Genomic DNA, 21,969 nt, shown 5'->3' with positions numbered 1-21,969 from the left:
GCTTGACAAAAACATGGATTCAGTTTGAGAGAGAATAACTAGTGTTTGAGTGTCTAGTTTGCCTACACTGATTGTTGTTTAAAACCTGAGTTGAATTAGACCTGGCTTTTCCAGTTGCATTTTTCAGATGCTTAGGAAGACTGAGGTATCTGTGTAAGTTAGGGTCATTTTTTGTAGTAAAGAAAAAATACTGCATTATTGGTGCAATATATGATATAAGCTCCAGGTTTTTCATTTGTGCTACAAATAATTTTGTTTCTTTAAAGGGTCAAAAATCTTGCTCTGCTCTTCTCAAGAGTGAATGTGTTTGTAATCATACTAATTATCTCATTAAGCTTTAGAAGGTCTCCTCCCACAGGAATTTGGGAGTTTTTGCAGGGATCACTGTTTTAGTTGTGACTGAGATCCTATGGATTTTGTTCATTCTCTAAGACAGCTGAGGGGCACAGCTGAACAGCGGCAGGAGTCAGGTGTAGCAGTTCTGTGCAGAGTTGTTTGTTCTTGAAATCATTATTGCAACAAAGTCCTGGGAAAGAAGAGCGAAACAAACCAGATTTGGCTGAGGATGGTTGGGGTCTGGAGATAAACTTGCAACTCACACCAGCTTTTTGTCATCACCTCAGCTTTAGAACTCCATTCCCTCAGTTCTTGTGGGATAGAGGATACTTCTGATTATTGCCAACCCACCTCTTCCCAATGGGTTGAGTTAAAAATAAAAAAACAAAGTTATGGTCAACCTCTTGAAACCTGAGTTGGAGTGAGTTGGATGTTACTTGGCAATAGTTAAACTGGAAAAAAATTAGCAAAAAAAAGCTTCCAGCAAGGAAAACTAACAAGCAGCTATGGCAACAACCTTGCAACTGGAATGTGCAGCACTTCCAGTCACTGACAAAAACTTTCACACACAGGTGATTCAGTGACATCATCTTGAAGGGTCTACATGTACAAAGCACTTAATGTATTGCACTTGTCTGACTGGATTTTTTTAGGACCAGTGATGTTCAAACCTCATTTGCAATGGTGTAAATAACAAGAAATCCCATCAAAGTCAATGGATCTATATTATTATAAAGTTCATGTCAAAGCCAGTTATGCTGGTAGCACTTATTAGCTACATTTATTCAGATTAGTTCCAGGCAGTTGCTGATATAAGTTAGAAATAGCCATTGTTAATTAAATTGTTAAGGGAAGAAACAATTTATGTAATAGTGCTCATTTTTGTTATTCACATATAAAATGTTGTAAAATGAAGACAATTACTCAATTCAGGTAACAAAACAGAAGTATATTGTAGCCTGCCTGTTAGTGCCACAAGAGAGGTGTTTGGCCTGCAGATACAGTTGAATTTCAGAAAATGTTTTGCTCCATCGATGGATGGAATTAGCATTACTGGGACACTTAGAATGAAGAGAGATAGACAGGAGTCATAGCATTAGTTTTCAGATGCAGACTTCCAAACTGCTGATTTGTGGCTGGTATTTCAATTCATAGATTATAAATTCATATAATAATGCCAGAGGGGATCATTTGTAATCTTGTCCCCGTACCAAGGACACAGTATTCTAGTAGCAGTTGCACGACTGCCAAAAGGAGAGGTAATACAATCTTTCTACTCCTACTTGATATTCCCATTTATACACACGAGGTTTGCCTTAGGCATATCAGCCAGTACTGAAACCGTGTTCAGATAGTTCAAGGAGATATCTGTGCTAGAAAGCACGTGGAGCTATGTTTTTGTTTCTAACTCGTTTATTCAAAACCTGGTCATTACATTTCATACATTGACTGCATGTAGCAATGCTGAGGAGCTCTGTGTACTTCTGGTGTGTCACACACACCGTGGTGGTGTTGGCTGCAGATCTTCAAAAACCAGTTTCTGTTATTTCCCCACTGTTAACTGGAAGAGAGTGAAAACTGATCACTGTGATACCCATCAAAAATAAATCTGTTTCTTGTTCACACTCTAGTTATATTTTGAAACTACCATTAGCTTTTAAGGTTTTTATATGTGATCTGATGATTTTTCATATCAATATACTTAATAAAATTGTGTTCAGGCATTTTGGGGAGCACTGAGCAAATGAAGGATGTGCCAACCAGGAGAGCATCTGGAAACGCTCCTGTATACCATGTGCCTGGCCAGAGCAGGCAGAAACACCTGTGAACATCAGGACACATTTCCTTCCTGTTCAAACATGTATCATAAGGCTAATTGGGAGAATCGAGTTCCTGCTGCAGGTACTGAACAGCCTCACTGCTGCTCTCAAAATAAATTCTCTGTCTTGGGATGGTTTGGCTGCAGAGAATAAAGACATGATAATTTTAAAAACAATACAGGCCAAAATAGCAGGCTTTGAGCAGTTTGGGAAGTGGGTTTGTTTCTTCATGGTTTTTTAAGTTCTACTATAAAGACGATGACTGTCCTCTGGCAACCTATTCATAATAATTATTAATTCCCTGGTACTGTTTATGCCAGCTACAGTTGTTAACACTGGTAAGATATAGCTTCTCAGTTTAGAGTATTGATAAAGTTCTGGTGTTCAAGCACTGTGGAATAGTAATCAATGTACATCAGTGCAACAATCCGATACCACAAGTAGATCAGCACATAAAAAGCTTGGGAATGGATTTTTTTTTAAACAAAGTGCTGTGCTGGAAAAAGACCATACAATGTTTCATGGGGTAGTTTAGTTCCTGTAGCTCCTTCTAGTACTGGGACAATATGTAATTTTACACTTGGATTATAAAAATGCAGAAAATATGGGTTAAAATCTTACAGAAAAAACAATTTATCTGAGTACAACTTAATCATTTTTTTAAAGTAACTTTAAAAAACCCTAGATCCCACTGTACCCTGTGGAAGGGGCACACCCTGGAGCAGGGGAGGAGTGTGTATGGATGCTGCTGGAGCAGCTTCCCTAATGGTGCCTTCCTGGGAACAGCATTTCCTGCACCAGAGTGGTTTAATGGGGATGCCCAGACTACACAGCAAATGCTAATTGTTATCTCTGGTCATGCCATCATTTCACAATACAGATCATACCAAAATGGCACTGATGATTAGTCTGTCAGAAGTTGTTGCCTTAACATTCCCTTTGTTAGAGACATTTTTGAAGAACTGCAAAAGAAGACAAATACCACCTCTAGTGATTGCAAATGGTAGAAGATAAATACATTTCAGGTGGGCTCAGTGCTGCATGGCAGAGACTGGATATTAAATGGAAGTTTATGATGTTCATGTGTTTGAAGCAAGGGCTAAGCAGAGGCTCCAAAAGTTTCTTGGTCCAAGAGGAAGCATCCTGAGGGTCCAGAGAACACTGTCACTCTGTGTGTTAGTGTTCACACCACTTTAATGAAATACCACTTCAGGGAAAGAGGGGAGCTCACACAGTTGCAGTGTACCAGGTAGTCCTCTGCACCTTCAAATGTGTAGTCTTCAAATTAAGCCTATATAAGATTTTAGGTACACTTATATTTTGTTAGGAAAAGAAATTGCTAATAGAGGTCCTATAGCGACTCTCAGAACTGAAGTAAAATTAGAAAAGGAGTAGATGTCTTTAATATCTCAGCTGTTGGGCTGCCCATATGCTGTTAGAATAGCTGTGTAACTGAACATGAGAAATTACTGAGATGACCAGATAATAAACAGAAAATATCTCATCAGACCACTGTAATGTTTTGCAAGTGTGGTCATGTCTGTGGCGTAATTCAATGCTCTGCTATCACTTCAATTATATTTATAAAAGTATAATTAGTTGAGCTGTAAAAATATACTTGGAAAACACTTGTTTAGGACACACAGACCAACATGAGCAATGCAAAATGCAGTTCCAGAGATGGCAATACTAGTTTTTAATTACAGAAATGCTGGTTTAGGTGGCCTGTCACTGCATTTTTGATTTGTGTTATCTATTCAGAGGGACTGAAAGTGTATCAGAGATTTTGGCCATTAAAGGACGTAACTTATCTGATGGTGTTTCTGTGCTTCAGCCTTTTTTATGTATGCCAGCTTTCACAAGCTGCTTGATTAACATCCATTTTTAATAATTTGCTAAAAAAGAGCATTTGTCTGGGTGTCAGTTGTTCAGGAAATTTTCCAAAAGCTTAAACTGTCTTTCATAAGCATTCCCATACTGGTGTATCCCACCTTCTGAAAATTTAGGATACAAGAAAATACCATTGACTTTAGTTTAGGAATGCTGTTATCTCAGATTGTGAGTCCTCAAGCCTGATTTCATTTGTTCATATTCATGTTGATTAAGAAAAGCAGAGTGTAACTATAGCATTGTGATAACAAATACTTTTGAAGTAGCCTGGTTCCCAATTTTCTGAGGAAAAGAGGAAATTGTTATTTATAGTGGAGGTTAAATTGGTGTTAAATGATGGAGTTAATTCCTTCAAAGTTTCTATCTTGCCATCTTCTATAGGTGAGCAGAAAAGGAAAGCTCGGGGTCCCAGAAAAGTTATTAGCTTCTTTCTCAGCCTGATAATAAAATCAACCAGTGCAATCCACCAGAGTCAGGCCTCTTAAATACCATGTAAAGTACTCTCCTGACTGATTTATTAACCTTCTAGAAAACTGAGTACTTTTAACTAGATCCAGGTTCCTACAACTGGTTTGTTATATCTGGGAGGCAAGCAAAATAGCCAGGATTCTCTGGACAAGTTATAACTCTGCATTAGCAAAACACTTGGGAGTCCTTCCCATCCTAAGGATGAGCTACCCAGCAGTTTTAAGTCAAATGAAATTTGTGTGTACTGTTTTTTCTGTTATAACTCCTACTCAGCTCTCTCTTAGAAGGGTACCTGTTTAAAATTAATTGTTGAGCTCACATGTTCCATAGCATGAAAATTACTTTCGCCATGTTTGATGGCATATTTCTTAATGTTTTTCTCCATCACACTGCTTAAAAAAAATTCTCTTTTTGTAACCCATAGTTTTTATTTTCTTAATTTTGTGTTTCAGCATTTATCCGCATTTTGAAAGATATGTCAGTTGCCATTTTCCTGAGTTTTACATACAAACGGGCAAATGAGTAAATGAAGAATAAATTGGACTCTGGAATAACATGTGTTTTATTATTCATTTTCCTAAATGACTGTCCTTTCTCAGAGTTTTTGTGTAACTTCACTCATTAAGCCAACACTCTTCATTGTCTGCAAATTACCGGTGGCAGTCTCAGTTCCCCTTCCAGTAGATGCTCTCATTCTAGACAGTTGAAATCATTCAGTCCTTGTATCAAACCCACAAAGATTTGTAATCATTTGGGAGAACTGAAGGCCTGTAGCACCACAGCAGACAAGTAGTCAGGTTTCCCAACCTTATCAGTAGGAGACAAACTGGTATCAAGACGCAGCAGGAAAATACACTAAGCCTGCTGAGTAAACTGGATCTTTAATTTTTAAAACTCTTAATGTTTCTGGTCAAATCAACTCATGACCTTGATTTGCTCACCTCTTTCCAAGTTTGTGTGTTGTCACATCATTCTCTTTTAAAGCTGTTTGTGGAAAAGCACTTTAGTAAGGACAATACCAGCTCCTATTCTCAGTTCTGGTAGATAGCTATGTAAGTCATGAATTGTAGCTGACTCCATACAATGGTGGTGGTGGTAGCTGGGAAGATCATCCCTTAACCATTTTCTGGGGTAGTCCTTTGCAGGGCCAGGAGCTGGACTTCGATGATCCTTGTGGGTCCCTTCAAACTCAGGATATTCTGTGACTGACAAGGCCATTTAGTGAAGCTGCAAAGTCTGCACATTCTTCCAACATGACAAAGAACCTCTCTCTTGAACCCCAAGAGAAGCAGTAGCTGTTTGTGGTTGGGCAGATGGGAGGAGCTTCCATTCAAAGGGAAATACTGGGCTTAAACTCAAGGAAACATCCATGTACAGAAGATGCCTAAAAAAGGATAAGCTCGTGTAGGCATGTCAGTGACAGGACTCCAAGGGTGGTAGTTAATTCCGGGTTTTTTTCCCAGAAAGTTTCAGTTCTCTTCTAGCTTATGCCACCACTCCTGTATTAATTCCTGCTCTGCCGTAGCCCGCCTTGACTCCATGGTGTCCTTCTGCTTCATAATTCTACCGAGTCCTGCTGAACTCCTTTAACCCCCTCACTGTCCTGTCTGAGCCATTTTTACGATGCTACACCATGTTAGGAAACTATGAGGTGGAGAAAGCAGTGACCAAAGACATGTATAAGTAAAAAAAGATGGTCTTGCCATGTCATCTGCTGACAGTTTAGACCATTATTCTTCATGTGTTTCTTTCTCTTGCAGGGTGGGAATAATGCAGGACATACTGTGGTTGTCGATGGGAAAGAATATGATTTTCACCTGTTTCCTAGTGGCATCATTAATCAAAAGGCAATTTCTTTTATTGGTAAGACATTTTTGGAACTTATTATAAAAAATGACATTGTGTAGTGGATAGCTGCAACTGTTTTATAGTAACAAGAAAGTAAAAACATGGCTCTCAGTCAGATTTGCTTTGGCTTCGGCTGCTTGACTGCTGCTTTAACATGAAGAGTTACTCTACTTTCAGTGTCAGCTTAGTTTCCACTGTTAGAAAACTGAAAGCAAGAACATCTTGTCATGTTGTTCCTTCTTATACTTTATGGTAAAGTTTGGGCCCCACCCTCTACTTGCAGTCTCTTTTTGTAGTTTCAGAAATATTTGCGCTATTCTTTGAGCACACAAATGGTAGGACTTAGCTAAATAAATAATATAAATTATGTCTGACATCTCTTTGCTGACTTCCTAGAAATAGGCCCCAAAAAGCAGGGCTCTACTTAGGTCATCATCCAGTTCACTTTTTGTTCACATCACCAGCTGCTTAGGGTGATGATGTATTCTGCTATAAAGATATTTGGTGCAGATGGCATCATAAAAAGATTTGCATCATTCACTGGACATTAAACTTGTTTTTACATAGCAGGAAAATTTAAGCCTCTTGTCCAAAGTTTTGATTCTTTCAGAGAGAAATGAGTGTAAGTTCTAGTGAGTCATGGAGTTTCATTTTGTTCCATTTAATAATTTCCAAGTGGATGACTGAAATCTATTAAACGTATTTTTTCTCTCAGCTAAATATGGTGTGTTGTCTTGCTTTCCTATTTACTCCCTTGTCAATTAGTAACGACTTTAACTTGATTTATGCTAAATTTAGGCTGAGACAGGCTCTTGCATATATTTCTGACATTCCCAAGAAGGAGGCAGCAGCTGTTTCCAGCCCACTGCATCACTAATCCTTCCTGTCTCACCAGTACTGCTCTTTATCTCTTGTGGGTTCTGTTTTGTAGCTCACAAGCCAGGGAAAGGCATTGCTAATGTATTACAGCACTAATTTGACCTGAATTTAAAACAAATACCTGAATATTGAAGAAGATTTAAATATTTTCACACAGGCTTGTCAGTGTGGTAAGGCCAGAGACTTCTTTGAGCTTTTCCCTGTGAACAATTGAGGCTGAAGTTGTAGGGCAAAGTCCACCATAAACAAAGACAAGAATCCGCTTACCTCAGCTGGCTGTGCAGCAGCCTGGCGTTCATGCCTGAAACAAGCCAGCTCTGGTTTTCCTCAGTTTAGCAGCCTAGTAGCTGCTTACCCCAAATCAGGATTTATCCAAGAAGTTCTCAAGATCACTTTGTGTGAAATTTAGTTTTACTTTTTCAATAAAATTTTAGACAGCAAGTGTTTAGAGACCTTACATCCTAAAAATGAGTATTTTATTCCTTGCTTTAAAATAAATCATTTATGTTCCCAAAGGTAATGGAGTGGTTATACATTTACCAGGCCTATTTGAAGAAGCTGAAAAGAATGAAAAGAAAGGTTTGTATCAAGTAATTTTTAACCTACCTTTATATCGGCAGCCAGGTTGAGGATTTTTGTAAGCTGTTGTTTCAGACCATAAGTATTCAGTGCAGTAATAACATCCTGGATTTTAAATGAGGGAATAGTATTTAAAATGTTGAAATGTATGGTAGTCTTTGGACGTATTTTCAAAAACAGTCTTTTCATGGGTTTTATGGAGTTTTATGGCATTTGATGCCACCTTAGGTGGAAAGTAAATCCTAAAGTGTGTGCTAAGCTTCCTTTGACCTCAAATAGGGATGATTTAAGCCAGAGTTTCTGCGCCCAAATATAAACTCAGTTGGTTCTGAGCAAGGCTTTAGGCCCTATGACCTTCCAAGGTCCTCTACTTCTTAGATTGTTCTATGTTTCTATATAAAAATTCTCCATTTTCTGAGGCACAAATGGAGTTTAAGTGATGTATTGTGTAGCAAGTTAAACAAGAATATTTCCTTAAAGAATATTGTGTAAGCCACAGCATTCAGGCATTAAAAAGAAGTATCTGTGCCCATATCAAAATGAGAAAGCTGGTAAGTCAAAAATGAGAAAAGTTTCTCAACAGAAACATTGCTGATATTTGATATTGTCTTGTGGTTTATCCATTTTGTCTAGTTATCTTAACAAGAAGCCATATAAACTAGCAGAAAGATATAGAAAAAGTAAAAGCCAATGTTAAAGTTTGACCAATCAGCACAGCTGAAATCCTACCTTTCTTCATCTTTTGACAGGTTTAAAAGACTGGGAGAAAAGACTGATTATATCAGATAGAGCACATATAGGTAAGTGCTGATTGAAGGGGAAAAAGCCCTCACAAATGATTGCTTAGTTCATGATGCTAAATTAAATTATTATTCCTCAGAGCAGTTATGTATTAGATCTAACACAGCTTCTTATGTTGTGCAATCTGAAGCATAGTAATGAAATCTGTGTCCACTGAAGAGTGATGTTTTACATGTTTTCACAGTGTTCAAGGAATACTCGCTCTGTTTTCACTTGAGGAGGCCTGTGCACTGTCAGTGACAGCAAAGGCACTTTGTCTTGAGATTATGGATGTCTGTGATTTCAAGAATATTTTTCTCCTTTGTTCTCTCACTATATCCGTTTGATTTTCCACTGCAGTGTTTGACTTTCACCAGGCAGTAGATGGGCTCCAGGAAGTGCAACGTCAAGCACAAGAAGGCAAAAAGTAAATATTTTCAACACCCTCATTTCATTAATAGCTAATAAATTTGGAAAATCAGTGTAATTTTGGAAAACAGAAATGAAATGTATCTCTAAAGAGCCTTGTTGATGTTACTAATTCTGTGACTCTGTTCTGTTCCTGCTTATGTTAGTGAACAAACTGTCAGCCAGACTCAAGGCCTCATGCTTTACTGAATACCATGAATATTAGGAATACTAGTGCAAAGCCTGAAAGTTGCTATATATTTATTATCATAGAACTTTAATATCTTTTTATGTCTCAGACCTCCTGCCCAATATATCATATAGTGAAGAGCTTTGACAAAATTACTTGGCATATAGTATATTTTTGCCTGTATTTATACGTAGTGGGGGGGTGTTTCTTTTTATTTAGCATTGGCACAACGAAAAAGGGGATTGGACCAACATATTCTTCCAAAGCTGCACGAACAGGCCTTCGGATTTGTGACCTCCTCTCTGACTTTGATGAATTTTCTTCAAGGTACACCTATTTTCATTTCATTTCTAAATATTATGTTTAAGAGTGATACGTTTTGCCTGACAGATTTGCTTTTAAGGGGATGTTTTTAAATATGTGTCTGAATTTTGTATATAAATTGTCTAGAAGGAGAAGAAAATTAGGAAGAATGTGTGTGTGTGTATTTCCTGTACTTCACAGAGTTTCTCATCATTTAAAATATAATTTTGAACATTGGGAAATGCACTGGTTGAGGTGTCAGAGTCCTGGGCATTTTCTCACTATAGCTTTCAGTATATACTGTGCCTAATATAAACTGAATTCTTGCCCAAAGGTTCTGTGATTCTGTGACTCCGTTCCTCACAGTTACAATTTCAATATTTTACAGATTTAAAAACCTGGCACAACAATACAAGTCAATGTTTCCAACATTGGAAATTGATATAGAAGGACAACTGAAAAAGCTAAAGGTAAGGATTTACCACTTGCAATATTTATTTTAATTTTAAAAAGTAAAAATGAAGTGTACCAGACATAGCAGTTACTGAGCTCATTTAGATGAAAAATGCATATGCTCATTATTATAAAAGCTTTTAATAAACAGTAGCCATGCTTTGTAGTAGAATGTTCTCTCTTATTGTAGACATTAATGTAAACTCTGTGGAGGATTTCATTCTTGTATAATATTTTACTTTTTTGAATGTTGTATCAAAGTAGTCAAGACAATGCAGGGTGATGACTTTATATTTAGTGTCTAGTCTGTCAGTGGGACTTCCATGCTTACTGAAGAATTGTTTGTGGAAACATGTTTCAAGATCCTGGTATTACAAGAAAATTGTCTTTTTACAAGTAAATCCAACAGAGCCACTGGTAAAACAGCTTTCATGAACGTGTAAGAAAAGAGGATGTTAAAAAATATCTCTTACCTTTCCCAAGTTTTGTCTCATACTTTTTCAGAGCTGACACCCTGAAGATATTTTATAATATTCAAAAGGAGTGACATGTTTTTCTTTTGTTGCTTGGACTAGCTCTAAGTCCCATTCTGAGTGTGTCTAGACTATAGACACACTATCTAAGGATTATAGCAAAAAAAAATCAGTAGGCATAGCACATCTCTGTGAACAGAAATGGTACAGAAATTACAGCATTCTAATGCCATAATAAGTCATGTTTTCTTATATGAGTGGTTCAATAGATTGAATGGAGTATAAGCTAATGGTTGTATTTTTCAGGAAAGCACAGTTATTGAGGCTGGCTGCTTAGACTTATCTGTATGTTTTGTCTTTCAAAAGTGAACACAATGTTGCCTGCTTCCAGCCATTGTCTGGGGAAGCTGACATTTGTGCTCAATTTGCAGGGATATGCTGAAAAAATAAGACCCATGGTTCGAGATGGTGTGTATTTTATGTATGAAGCTCTTCATGGCTCCCCAAAGAAGATCCTTGTTGAAGGAGCCAATGCAGCATTACTTGATATTGACTTTGGTAAGTTATATTCTAAACTCAGCTTAACTCCTAAGAGATCAGTTTTATTTTGATTCGTTTTATTTTGATTTGTGTTTATACTGACTTTGCAAACAGCAGGAAAATAGAGAAACAAAATAGTCTTTCCTTAATAGGAACAGATCTCCCAGAAGTAAAGCTCATTAAGACAGAGATTGTATCATTAACAGGATTAAGTGCTTAGGGTTTAAATATTGATTTTTACTGAAGTTTATTCCAGTGCAGCTGAAATTTCACTTCAGATATTCTTGTCTTGATTACTCTTAAATATGTGTGCACATTTCCAATCCAGGCACTCATTGCAGTGCTGCTTAGGTAATTCCTCTGCCATGGGGGGAGGATTAAACTGGTGCGGCAACCTCTAAGTCTTGCTGCTACAGTTGGTCTCTGCTCTGCTTTCTTACCAAAAGTCTAATTAAATCAGTGAAGAAAAAGTTAAGGACTGAAGAGATTCTCCAATCCAGCGTCACAGTGTAGAGATCATGAGTAACCTCTTAAGACTTAGACAATTCGTGGCAGATACTCAGAGCCACTTGTGCAGAGCAATGGGACTGTCAGACTGTGACCTTTACACCAGGCTCTCCATGAATGTAGTGGAAATACCTTCTGTGATACGCAGAACATTGAAAAAAAGCTTTACACAGCAGCAGCATCCTATAATAGATCCCGTGCCTAATGGAGGTAGTATTGAGAAGCTTTTGAATTTCTCCCTTGTGGGCAATCCTCAGTGAAAGTTGCAAAGGATGAATGACACGTAATAAAAAGAATTTGCCTCCCTTTTTGTCTGCTGTTCCAATTTACCTTTAAAGCCAAACATAGAAGTGAAAACCTTCTTTGAACTGATGAAGGAAAATCAGTCTTTGTTTATTACCATTGCTGACAGAGGGCTGTGCTGTTGTGTTTTTCTGACAGGCACGTATCCTTTCGTGACCTCCTCGAACTGCACCGTGGGCGGTGTGTGCACCGGGCTCGGCATTCCCCCGCAGCACGTGGGTGACGTGTACGGCGTGGTGAAGGCTTACACCACCCGTGTGGGCATCGGGGCCTTCCCCACCGAGCAGATCAATGTAGGTTTAATGTTACAAATGTGATATACACAGCTGGCAACAAGTAACAGTCAGTGGAATGGGGTAAGGGTTATTCCACTGATAAATAAACACGGTAATAGTAATGCTGAGCAATCACACTCGTGAAGAGAGGAGAATTACATTATGAACTTAAGGTATTTTACATCAGAGGAGAGAAACACGAGTGTGATGACGTTACATTGCAGTGACCACACTTCTGTTGTAATGACCAGTGTGAAAATAGATTTCATCATCTTATATAACATCATTAGGTGTGTTTCAGTGGTGAGAGTTTGTTGTGGACTGGAACTGTCAGTGCATCCCAGAAGAGCTTAAATTACAAGAACAACTTCTGTGCTTAACAGCCTGTGTTCTGGGTGATTTATAGAATAAATGTGGTGTGTGCATCAGCCAGTCATGCACAAATGGGTTGGTAAAAAGAACGGGAGAGGTTTTGATTGTTTTAAACTGTCCACTGTATTTTCATTATCAAGAAGCTAGAAAGCTCAGGGTATTGATTATGAGCTATGCACACAGCAATCTCTAGGTCAGTGTTCCGAATCTAATTTAAGGATTTAGTTGCTAAAATCTTTTTCTAATGGCTCAGATGAGTTGATGGTATCCTTTGGGTTTATGAACCATGAACATAAAGTTTCTTCCTTCTTTATTTTTACCACAATATAGACACTGCCAGTCTGAATGGAGCAGCTGGCAGTCTCATACTGTGGTAGAACCGAGGAGCCCTAGGCATGGCGCCCTGCTGCTGTTTTGACCTAGACATTGTACAAGCATTGGTCTTGTCCCAAGCATTTACAGTCTTGTACCCAAAACCAAAAGATGTCAGAAGACCAGATGAAGAAAGTAAATGCAAACAAAATTTTATAAAGGACTGAACTGTCAAGGAAATCTTCCTGTTGGATGAAGAAGGAAGAAAAGTCTCTCCTTGGAACATGAAAGTCATATTAAAGACGTGATTTGAAATGCTAGTGATTGCAATAGAAAAATCGTGTGCATGAGGGGATTTCTTCTCTGCCTTAGTCCTCTCCTAGCAATCTTTTTTTCCCTGAAAAATAGCTTTGAAATTGGAACAACCATATTTTTCTTGCTATCCATCTATATTTGTTTGTATTTGTTTTCCAGCCATGTTTTCAGTGAAGCGGCCATCAGCATTGTCTCTGTCTTATTGTAGGAAATCGGAGATCTTTTACAGTCCCGTGGCCACGAGTGGGGAGTAACTACGGGCAGAAAGAGGCGTTGTGGCTGGTTAGATCTTGTCATTTTGAAATATGCTCATATGATCAACGGATTCACTGCGTAAGCATCAAAGATTTTGCGCTACATTTGGAAGTGATAATTTTGTGCTTCGCAGAATAAATATGTAGGTAACATTAATATAAGTCCAGTAAAGTGTTACGTTTTAAGCAGTACAATAATGCACAGTGGGCAACTGAGAATTGTCTTAATGCTAATAATAATCTAATTCCTTTGGCTTTTTTTTTCTAATTAAGTGGTTTTACAACATGAGAGGAGTGATTTTTTTGGTACATGTTTTCACTTTGTTTTCATCAGATGGCCAGTGTAGATTGGATCAATATGTTGGTTTTCTAACAGTTTGCTCTAGTGTTTTTGATCCAGTGCTTTCATACTGACTTGTGCCGTGGTCTAAAACCTTTTGGGTTTGAGCTTGGTTGACTCTAATGGATCCTACTTGTATGACTAATTCTGCATCATTTGGAACCACTGCCTTGATAAGTGAGATAAATGGGATGACACAAGGGTACAGCGACTGGCACAGCTTTCATTCCAGTTCCTAGAGGTTCATTTACTTAGAAAGGTGTAGTCAAATATTGTGTTATAAATTCTGCTTTTAATGGGCTGAGTTTTATTTTCTTTGGGACCGAGTGGCTTCCTTGGTTGATGCATTCAGGCAAACTTGTCCATATATGCAAACACATGACCCTGAGCATTTTAATATATTATAGACTGAGACGTAATTTAATATTGTTTATGCTACTAATGTTACAAAGTAACAATGGTCTTGTTCATTAATTTATCAGAAGCATTTTTAAGTTTGGATTTTTTCTTTTACTTGGATTTATGTTTTGTTTTAACTTACACTGCTCTAGTTTATGTGAAAATAGCTTTAGGAAGGCATTAGGTTCCCTTCCATTTCAGTTCTATACAATTATTGCACTCCTATCAACAAAACTATGTCAGCTCTGATAACTGTGACAGCTAAAAAACATGGGTAGATTAAAAAACTTGAAGAACTGGCTCTATGGTGCTTCTTTCCCAGAAAGTCTCTTCATTTAATCCTTTCATTCATCACATACTTACTGAGCACATACAGCCTGGACTATTATTCACGTACCTGTCTAAATCCTTAGCTGCTCAGATTTTTGCCAGGCAACGTCTAAAATATTGTTCTGGAGAGTTTTACTAGTTTTAAAATGCAGTTTTATTCAGATCAATGAATACTGCAGTGTCTTCTTGAGGTTCCATTTTTGTCTTCCAGTATGTTCATTCACAAAATTAATAAGGTTCATTAAATTGACAGCACGGCCCAGGCACTGAAACTCAAGATGGGATCCATCTTAATGAACTGCAGATGTGGTTTTAGTAACCAGATTATGCTTGTTCTGTTATAAAAGTATAATTTAGTAAATAAGTCTGTCAGACAGTTGCTGTGAATCAGTAGGAGTAACAGAAATAGTCACTGTCAGTGATGTCAAGTGTCATACCCACCCAAACCAGGCCCAGCAGGTGCTACTTTCCAGAGTCAGAGTGCATTTTCATGCACTGAGCTGAACACTGTGCACTTGTGTGAGCAGCCAAGCATTTGGAAATGTCTCGTAGTAACTCAGTCAAGTATTCATCCCAGAAGCATGAATTCAGTTAACAATGTTCATAGTCTAATACATTTTTGTGTTTCTGCTGGCTGGGCTGCCTGAGCAGGATTTGTGAAAGGGATAAAAAAAAAGATGGAAAATATTAAAGAGGAGATTCATCATGTATGTAACTAACTGATGTTTTTTGTGCAGTTTGGCATTAACAAAACTGGATATTCTCGATGTCCTTGATGAAATTAAAATTGGTGTTGCCTACAAATTGGGTGGAAAAAGAATTCCATATTTTCCAGGTAAGTTGTTAAACCTCTATGTTCATTTTTATCTTTCCTGCCTGTTAAGCCACACCTCCTGGGAAAGACTGTTTGCTTTTTAAAATCAGATTTGATTTCTTTTTCACTAGACATCCTGTGGCAATTTATGGAGCTGCAGTATCTGTATAAAGATGGCTGTACCATTAATTGGCATTTTCCATTCACCATGCATCTGTGTACAATGGCAAGAACTTAAGAGCAAATAAAATCTTGTGTTAGGGCCTCTATGTGTTGTCCCATTAGATTTTTTATTGGCAAAATCAGGGATCTGAAAATCAGCAAGACTCGAGTCAGTGACTGTGTATCATTGGCAATAGCATTTAATGAAGCAAAATTGAAATAAAAGCTGTGCAAAAATGAAATGGAAACAAGCAGAATAAAGCTGCTTCTGGATGGCTTTATTAAGCTTTATTAACAGCAACAACACTGTGGTTAATAAAAATATATATTGCCCCCTCAATAATGATTCACATTAACACTTTTTAGATGGAATAATAAGTAACTGTTTTACATTAATGATGTTTTCAAGATATGTGTAACAGTCTCTGCCAAGAAAAGAGGTTGGGTCTGTTGAGCTATGGGAGATTCTAGAGGCACGGAGTAGGCTGGCAGCAGCCAGCTTTCCCACCAGTCTTCGTGGTTCCTGGCTATGGACACAATGAGAATTCCAGTGGGGAAAAGCTTGTAGACATCAGAGGTTTTCACAAGACTGATTTAACCTTGTTCCATAAAGATAAAACTCTCTGAGACAGTAATGCCTTGTCTACTGTTTTATTCTGTGCAAATCTGAACCAAAAAGTGGAAGTCCTGCAAACCTCAAAAAATCTTATTTCCTCAAAAATAATACTGTAGTGTTGTTGTTGACTCCATGTTGACAGCGTAGAGTACATTCTGCAGTTTTTGGAAGGGGAAACTGCATTCCTGGATCCTCTTGAATCAGATTTATCTTCCTAAGTATCAGAACTTAATCTAAATTAAGAATAAAGGAGTGAATGAATGAACAAACCAGTAAAAACACTGTTTCCTCATGTATCAGATTTTAAATGTTGTCAAAAGATTTTATTGGTCACAAGCCATAGGTATGTCCTCTTAAGGCAGAGGAGCCAAAATCAACTGTGACAAAAATGGTTCTCCCACAGCTAACCAGGAGATACTACAGAAGGTGGAAGTAGAGTATGAAACAATGCCTGGATGGAAGAGTGACACAACTGGAGCACGAAAATGGGAGGACCTCCCACCCAAGGCCCAGAATTACATCCGCTGTGTGGAAAACCATATTGGCGTGCCAGGTAAACCATGTCCATATGAGGATGCCACAGCAGACAGACAGACATAGCACTGTGGAAGTGCTCAATTTTTTAGTTGGAAGTCACTTTGGGCAGGAGGGAACAGAAGTACCAGTGGTTGGGCTGATGGGGGTAAATGACAGCTTGCCAAAAATCAGCAAAGGGTGTTGTTCAGCAGGCAAGTCTGCAGTGCTGCTCAGAGCTCCAGGCTGCTGCTGCCAAGGATTTAACCAGAGGAAAGATAAACATGTGTTGTTCTTGGCAAATGGCCACCTTCTGTCAGTGAAAACTTTGGGGTCTGTGCACCATGCTCCAGCATGTAGTTAGGCTGACGTCCTCATCTCTTCCCTTCCTTCTGCATCCTGCACTGCATCCCTGTTTGAACTTAGATGTCTTTGTTTTGTTTTTTTTCCATTCTTGCTCATATAAGGAGATGTGTTGCATAACAGATACAAGATTGTTTAGCCCAGTCCTTCCCCTTTGGAAAAATGAGAATCTTAACATCATTGATCTGCAAAGGTCAAGCCACCCAGTTTTCTTCAAATCTAACTGCTAGAGCTCTAGAGGTGCCAAGAGTTCTAGGGGTGTGGCATGAATGGTGGAGTTTGCAAGGGAATTTCCACAGTAACAAGCTTACAAAGCTGGCACGTGTGCTTTTGTTTTCCATAAAGCACCTCAAAGGTCACATCAGTGGAGTACAGGCTGGTTACAACTGTGGCAATTCCTGTATCGGTCACGGATCAGGAAGCATCTGATAGCAGAGACTGAAACTCAGAGAATGGCCTGTTTGTGGTCAAGGACACACAAGGGATGTGTAAATACAGCTCCCCTTACTTGTATTCCTTTGGGTCTCTGTGTGAAGTTAGGACGCCTTGCTAAGTTTGATGGCTAAAGGAGAGACCTCTACCTACCGTCAATTCTATAGCAACTGTGGGCAATAAAACTGAAGTGGAACAGCTACAGTGTGGAATTTGGGGTGGCTGCTCACACTGGATAATGTTTATAGTTAGAGCTTTACCTCTAAAAATATTACTGTATGTAGGCATCGTTGTCTCCTGTTCCACATCATGCGGACTTCAGAGTCTGGCAGAGCTTTGGCTTCCTCTCTGCAGGGATGTAGCTAAACATCCTGTCACTCAAAACAATGGCACTTAAACCTGCAACAAACATTCCTGACTTTCTATTAGGCCTTCCATCAGCAATGCTTTGTGTTTATGGTATAATTATTTCATGCTTTCAAACTTCAGTATACTGCACTTTTAGTCCAGTAGTACAGCTGGAGTAGAGAGATTTTTGACAATGAAACTTCCTTCCTAAAATTGGTCAGTCTGTAGTGAAGCATGATGAAAGGTGAAAATTATTCCAGTACATTGATTATAGTATTTACTCTCAGCAATTGTTCTAACAGATGTGTTTTCCTCCCTAGTTAAATGGGTTGGAGTTGGGAAATCAAGAGAGTCGATGATCCAGCTGTTTTAAACAAAAGAAGAACTTCAGTGATGAGAAGCACAACTTGGTGTTCATCAGTTCCTTACTGCTTTCTCTTTAAATGGAAATGCTATTTAAAACAAGCAATTTCTTCTAGGAATTAAATAGAAACACAACATATATTCTGTATTGTAACATTTTATTTAAGTTCTCAGTAAATTCAGTGTAAAATCCCCTTGATGTCCGTCGTCAAAAAAAGTCCAAAAAAGTGTTCCTAACAAAATAGGGAAATAATTTTTTTTCAATTGATCCATGTTGCTATTTGAAAGTACTTTACACCTATGTAGTATTTCTTCTTGTTGAAACCAATATTAAGCCTTTTCCAGTAATTACTGGATAACTTTGGAATTGCAAAGCTTGGATTTTTTCCTTCAAATCTTAAAATATCTGTGTATCTGGGTTGGCAGTACTAGGACAGATATTGTGCACTGAAATTGGTTGAATTTAAAGATTTTCAGTTTATAAAATACAGCAAAGTTAGATGGGTATTTTTGACTGCACAAAGCATAGCAAACACAATTATGTATAAATTTTATGTAACATTTTTAACAGCCTACTAAAATGAATGGAGAGCAGCTAAAATGTATTTATCACAAAGCCTATCCTAGTAACTGAGATAACATCTGTAAAGGGGCCAAACTGGACAAAGCTGACCTGTGTAATAATTCTTTGAACTGTGGTGTGTACTAACAGGCTGGAGGCTGTCAGGTGTGCAGCCTTTCTTTTATGCAGTAGGGAAAGGAGTGAGTGAAGGTGGAAGGAAGAGTCTCCTCAGGGTACAAAACACATGAGCAGAGTGGAGCTGAGACAGCATGCTGCATTTTCTCCATGAACCTGGGACATTTCTTCCTGCTAGTCCTGTGACTGTAGTTTCCCAAGTTCTACTGTAGTACTCTGTTGAGGAACTTGAGACTTGTGGCTCTGTAAGGCACTCGCTTCCACAGCTCATAGGTTTCCAAGAATAAATCAATGCATGACTCAATGATGACTGGTGCAGTATTTACACCCCTCACACATTTTGACCTTCCTCAGCAAAATGTAATGCCTATTTATAAAAGGGCATGACACGTGGCAGCCAGGGTTGGGAGATGGAGAAGCTGTGGAGAGGTCCCAGAATCTTCAAGAATGTACTTGGAGTTCTTTGTGGATCTTCTAATTTATAATGGTTATGCATCAAGAGCTCTCAAAAAAGGCCGACCTTTTTCGAGAAAGATAATAAGGAAAGATAAAAAAGATAATAAGAAAGATAAAAAAGAGGAAAAAGATAATTCTAGAGATGGAGTTATTCCTTAACTGCGATATTCTCCAAGTAGATGTTCCTGTTTTATATGTCTCAGAGAGCTGTAGCAGTATTTTTGTATCATTCCCATGGGCTGTGGAAATGGCATCACATCCTCAGTGATGCCATTATGTACTGTGTAAAAATAGCCCTTTTCTGATATGGTAACTCCAAGGGTACAAAACGATGACACTTGGCATTAGAAATGGGGAAAAAAGGAAAACCTGTCAGGAGGATCTTGTGCCATACTCATCCCCTTTGTCTCATCTCACTCAATATCAAATAGCAGATAATGTTCAAAGCCATATGTGTCAAGAAACACTTTTAAAAGTACCAGTGCAAAGCACTAAATGTAAGTCTTTATGGATTGCTGCTTGTAAGGCAGAATTCTTACACCATCCATCTCTGGTGCAGTCTCTCCATGCCCCAGTTCATTATAGAGTCTGGCTTAATGCACAAGCAAATACCCTTTTTCTCTAGAAAAAAAAAAAAAAATTAAAAAAAAGAGAGCCCAAAGCTGTGAATCTTTACTTCTGTTTTAACTCCTTTGTTCGTCTTTGACAAATTGTTTAGTCTCACTGCTGCTGGTTTTGCTATCTGTAAAATGGCAATTAGGAATACATCCTCACCTCTTCAACACTGCCTTTTGGAGTTCCCTGGGTCAAGCCCTGCAGTCCTTGATCTGAATTGAGGAGGAAGCTCTCCCCATGGTATTTGTTGGTGTTGTGATGAAAGACCAATGAGATTTCTGACCTTATTTAATGATTGTGAAGCACTTCTGAAAGGTACTTGGAAAGTGCTAATTATCACAAGCACTGTGAAGTGTGCCTCATTTATATGAGACACTTTAAGCATAAAGATGCTTGGAGATACAGTAAGTTTTGTTTTCACATGGCTTAACCTTGTGACATTTGCCCTCTGAGTGATCTAGAGCTGTTCCTTTTCTTGGCCCCATCTTCCTCCATGTGTTTGTGCCTGGAGGTGGCCACTATATTTAAGCTTTGGCTGATTTATAGGCAAAGTCCACAGTGACCAACAAGCCACTTGGTGTGCTGCATAACTGGATTAAATTAACAAATCTAAACTGAGTACTTAGCATATTGAAGACAAAAGCTTTTATACCTTAATTTTCACAGGATTACTTTCCACCTAATCTTTTTATTTTCCATTTTTTCCATTAAGTATCCATTAAATCCACATGGCCCGTCTTTGCGTTCAAGGATTCATCAAAAAGCCCAGTGATGTTGTCAGTGAGCATGATGTAATAGGCAATTATCCTATGACTTACTCTGTTACCATAAAAATAATGCATTTCATTTCATAGTATGGATATTTTAAATGAAAGTTTTACTCCAATTAGATTTTATATGTGCTGACATTGAGTTAAATGTGAGTAAGTTCAGGCTTTTACCAAAAAGCTCTTTAATCTACTGAGAGACACAGTGCTTAATAAGAACATTTTAATGTAAAGTTCCTTTAATTTTGGCTGTTTTCCATGTATATTATTTTGTATTGTTTGGAATTTCATTTAATAACAATTACTGCGATGAATTTAAGTACTTCTTTCTCCCCAGCCAAATTCAATAATAATGGCTAAAACTGGTTGATGCATCATCCTGTTTGATATCTGGATGGAAGAATAAGGGTAAACGTTTACTGAAAAGCTGTAATTTGTAGTAAAGATTATAGTTTTTTTAAGTAGCAATTATAGATTCACTCCTGCACAGAAAGTTTTGAGATATTTTCTGACACTAACCCTTACAATATGGCCTTCTTAGTCAGATATATGCTTCCTAACACAGTCAGGATAGGATTTTGAAGCTTTTGTAATTTTTTAATTTGGCTATATATGGTCTTACAGTTCTGGCATAATGCACTTTATAACAGGAAAGAAAATTAAGCATTTCCATAGTAATGTGCAATCTATACTTACACCTTATGCAGATTTTTTTCAGATGATTTTTGATCCACACCCGTTTATTTTGTCCTTGAAGATGTATTAAAACAGATTTAAAGTAACAGTGCTTGGTCTCTATTTCTCTTATTTTTTAACAAAATAAACTTCATTCAAAAACCTGGTTTAATATTTCATGAATTTTAGAAAATAAGTAGCAGCATTAGTGAACGAATGTATGTTTCCTCTCAGTCTACAGATTTTCAGTGTTTGGCGTTTTTTCACAAAGTCCACAAACTTTGTCTCCCTTTCCCATTTACAAACTCTGAGCATGGATCTACCTTTACCACTGGGCTTCGTGGTTAGTCATCTTTAGTTAGCTCACCTGAGTGACCAATGGTTTTATGCAGGAAAAATACATTTTCCAATTTATGCAAAAATTCTTGCAATAAAAGCTGGCTCAGAACAACTGATGTGAACTCCATGAAGCTCCTTATCAGCAGCACTGTGAGAGAAAGCAAAGGTCGATATTGTCACAGATAAACAATTAACACCTCTATAATTGAGAGGGCTTTCAGATAAGTACTGTTAGGGCTTCCAGAAGCCTCCACAGAAACCGCTCCTTTTCTCATCTGTTTCAGGAGCCAGAAACAGCAGGTAAGTGACCTGTCCAGTAAATGACAGCAGGTCAATGCCTCACACACCACTCAGGGCAATGCCTGAGACCTGTATGAGAATTGATCTGCTAATTAATTAGTATTTCTTCATTCCTTTGCATCAGTTATATATAAA

General features: G+C 38.0%; 1 protein-coding gene across 1 annotated transcript in view; it reads left to right on the top strand.

The window, feature by feature from the left end:
* ADSS1 (adenylosuccinate synthase 1) overlaps window positions 1–21,304 on the top strand; it is a 28,157-nt gene extending 6,853 nt beyond the window's left edge. Inside the window, exons 2-13 of the mRNA XM_039552652.1 lie at window positions 6,275–6,377; window positions 7,758–7,820; window positions 8,570–8,620; window positions 8,961–9,027; window positions 9,418–9,525; window positions 9,890–9,971; window positions 10,859–10,985; window positions 11,916–12,070; window positions 13,260–13,384; window positions 15,112–15,209; window positions 16,370–16,519; window positions 17,943–21,304. Coding sequence (XP_039408586.1) covers window positions 6,275–6,377; window positions 7,758–7,820; window positions 8,570–8,620; window positions 8,961–9,027; window positions 9,418–9,525; window positions 9,890–9,971; window positions 10,859–10,985; window positions 11,916–12,070; window positions 13,260–13,384; window positions 15,112–15,209; window positions 16,370–16,519; window positions 17,943–17,995 — 1,182 coding nt within the window. The 3' untranslated portion in view covers window positions 17,996–21,304. The remainder of the gene's footprint in view (window positions 1–6,274; window positions 6,378–7,757; window positions 7,821–8,569; window positions 8,621–8,960; window positions 9,028–9,417; window positions 9,526–9,889; window positions 9,972–10,858; window positions 10,986–11,915; window positions 12,071–13,259; window positions 13,385–15,111; window positions 15,210–16,369; window positions 16,520–17,942) is intronic.
* Window positions 21,305–21,969: the final 665 nt, after the last annotated feature.

Source organism: Corvus cornix, chromosome 5 (genome assembly GCF_000738735.6).
Source record: "Corvus cornix cornix isolate S_Up_H32 chromosome 5, ASM73873v5, whole genome shotgun sequence".
Taxonomy (NCBI): Eukaryota; Metazoa; Chordata; class Aves; order Passeriformes; family Corvidae; genus Corvus; species Corvus cornix.
The sequence above is the reverse complement of the archived record's forward strand: the minus strand, read 5'-3'. Positions and strand labels throughout refer to the sequence as shown.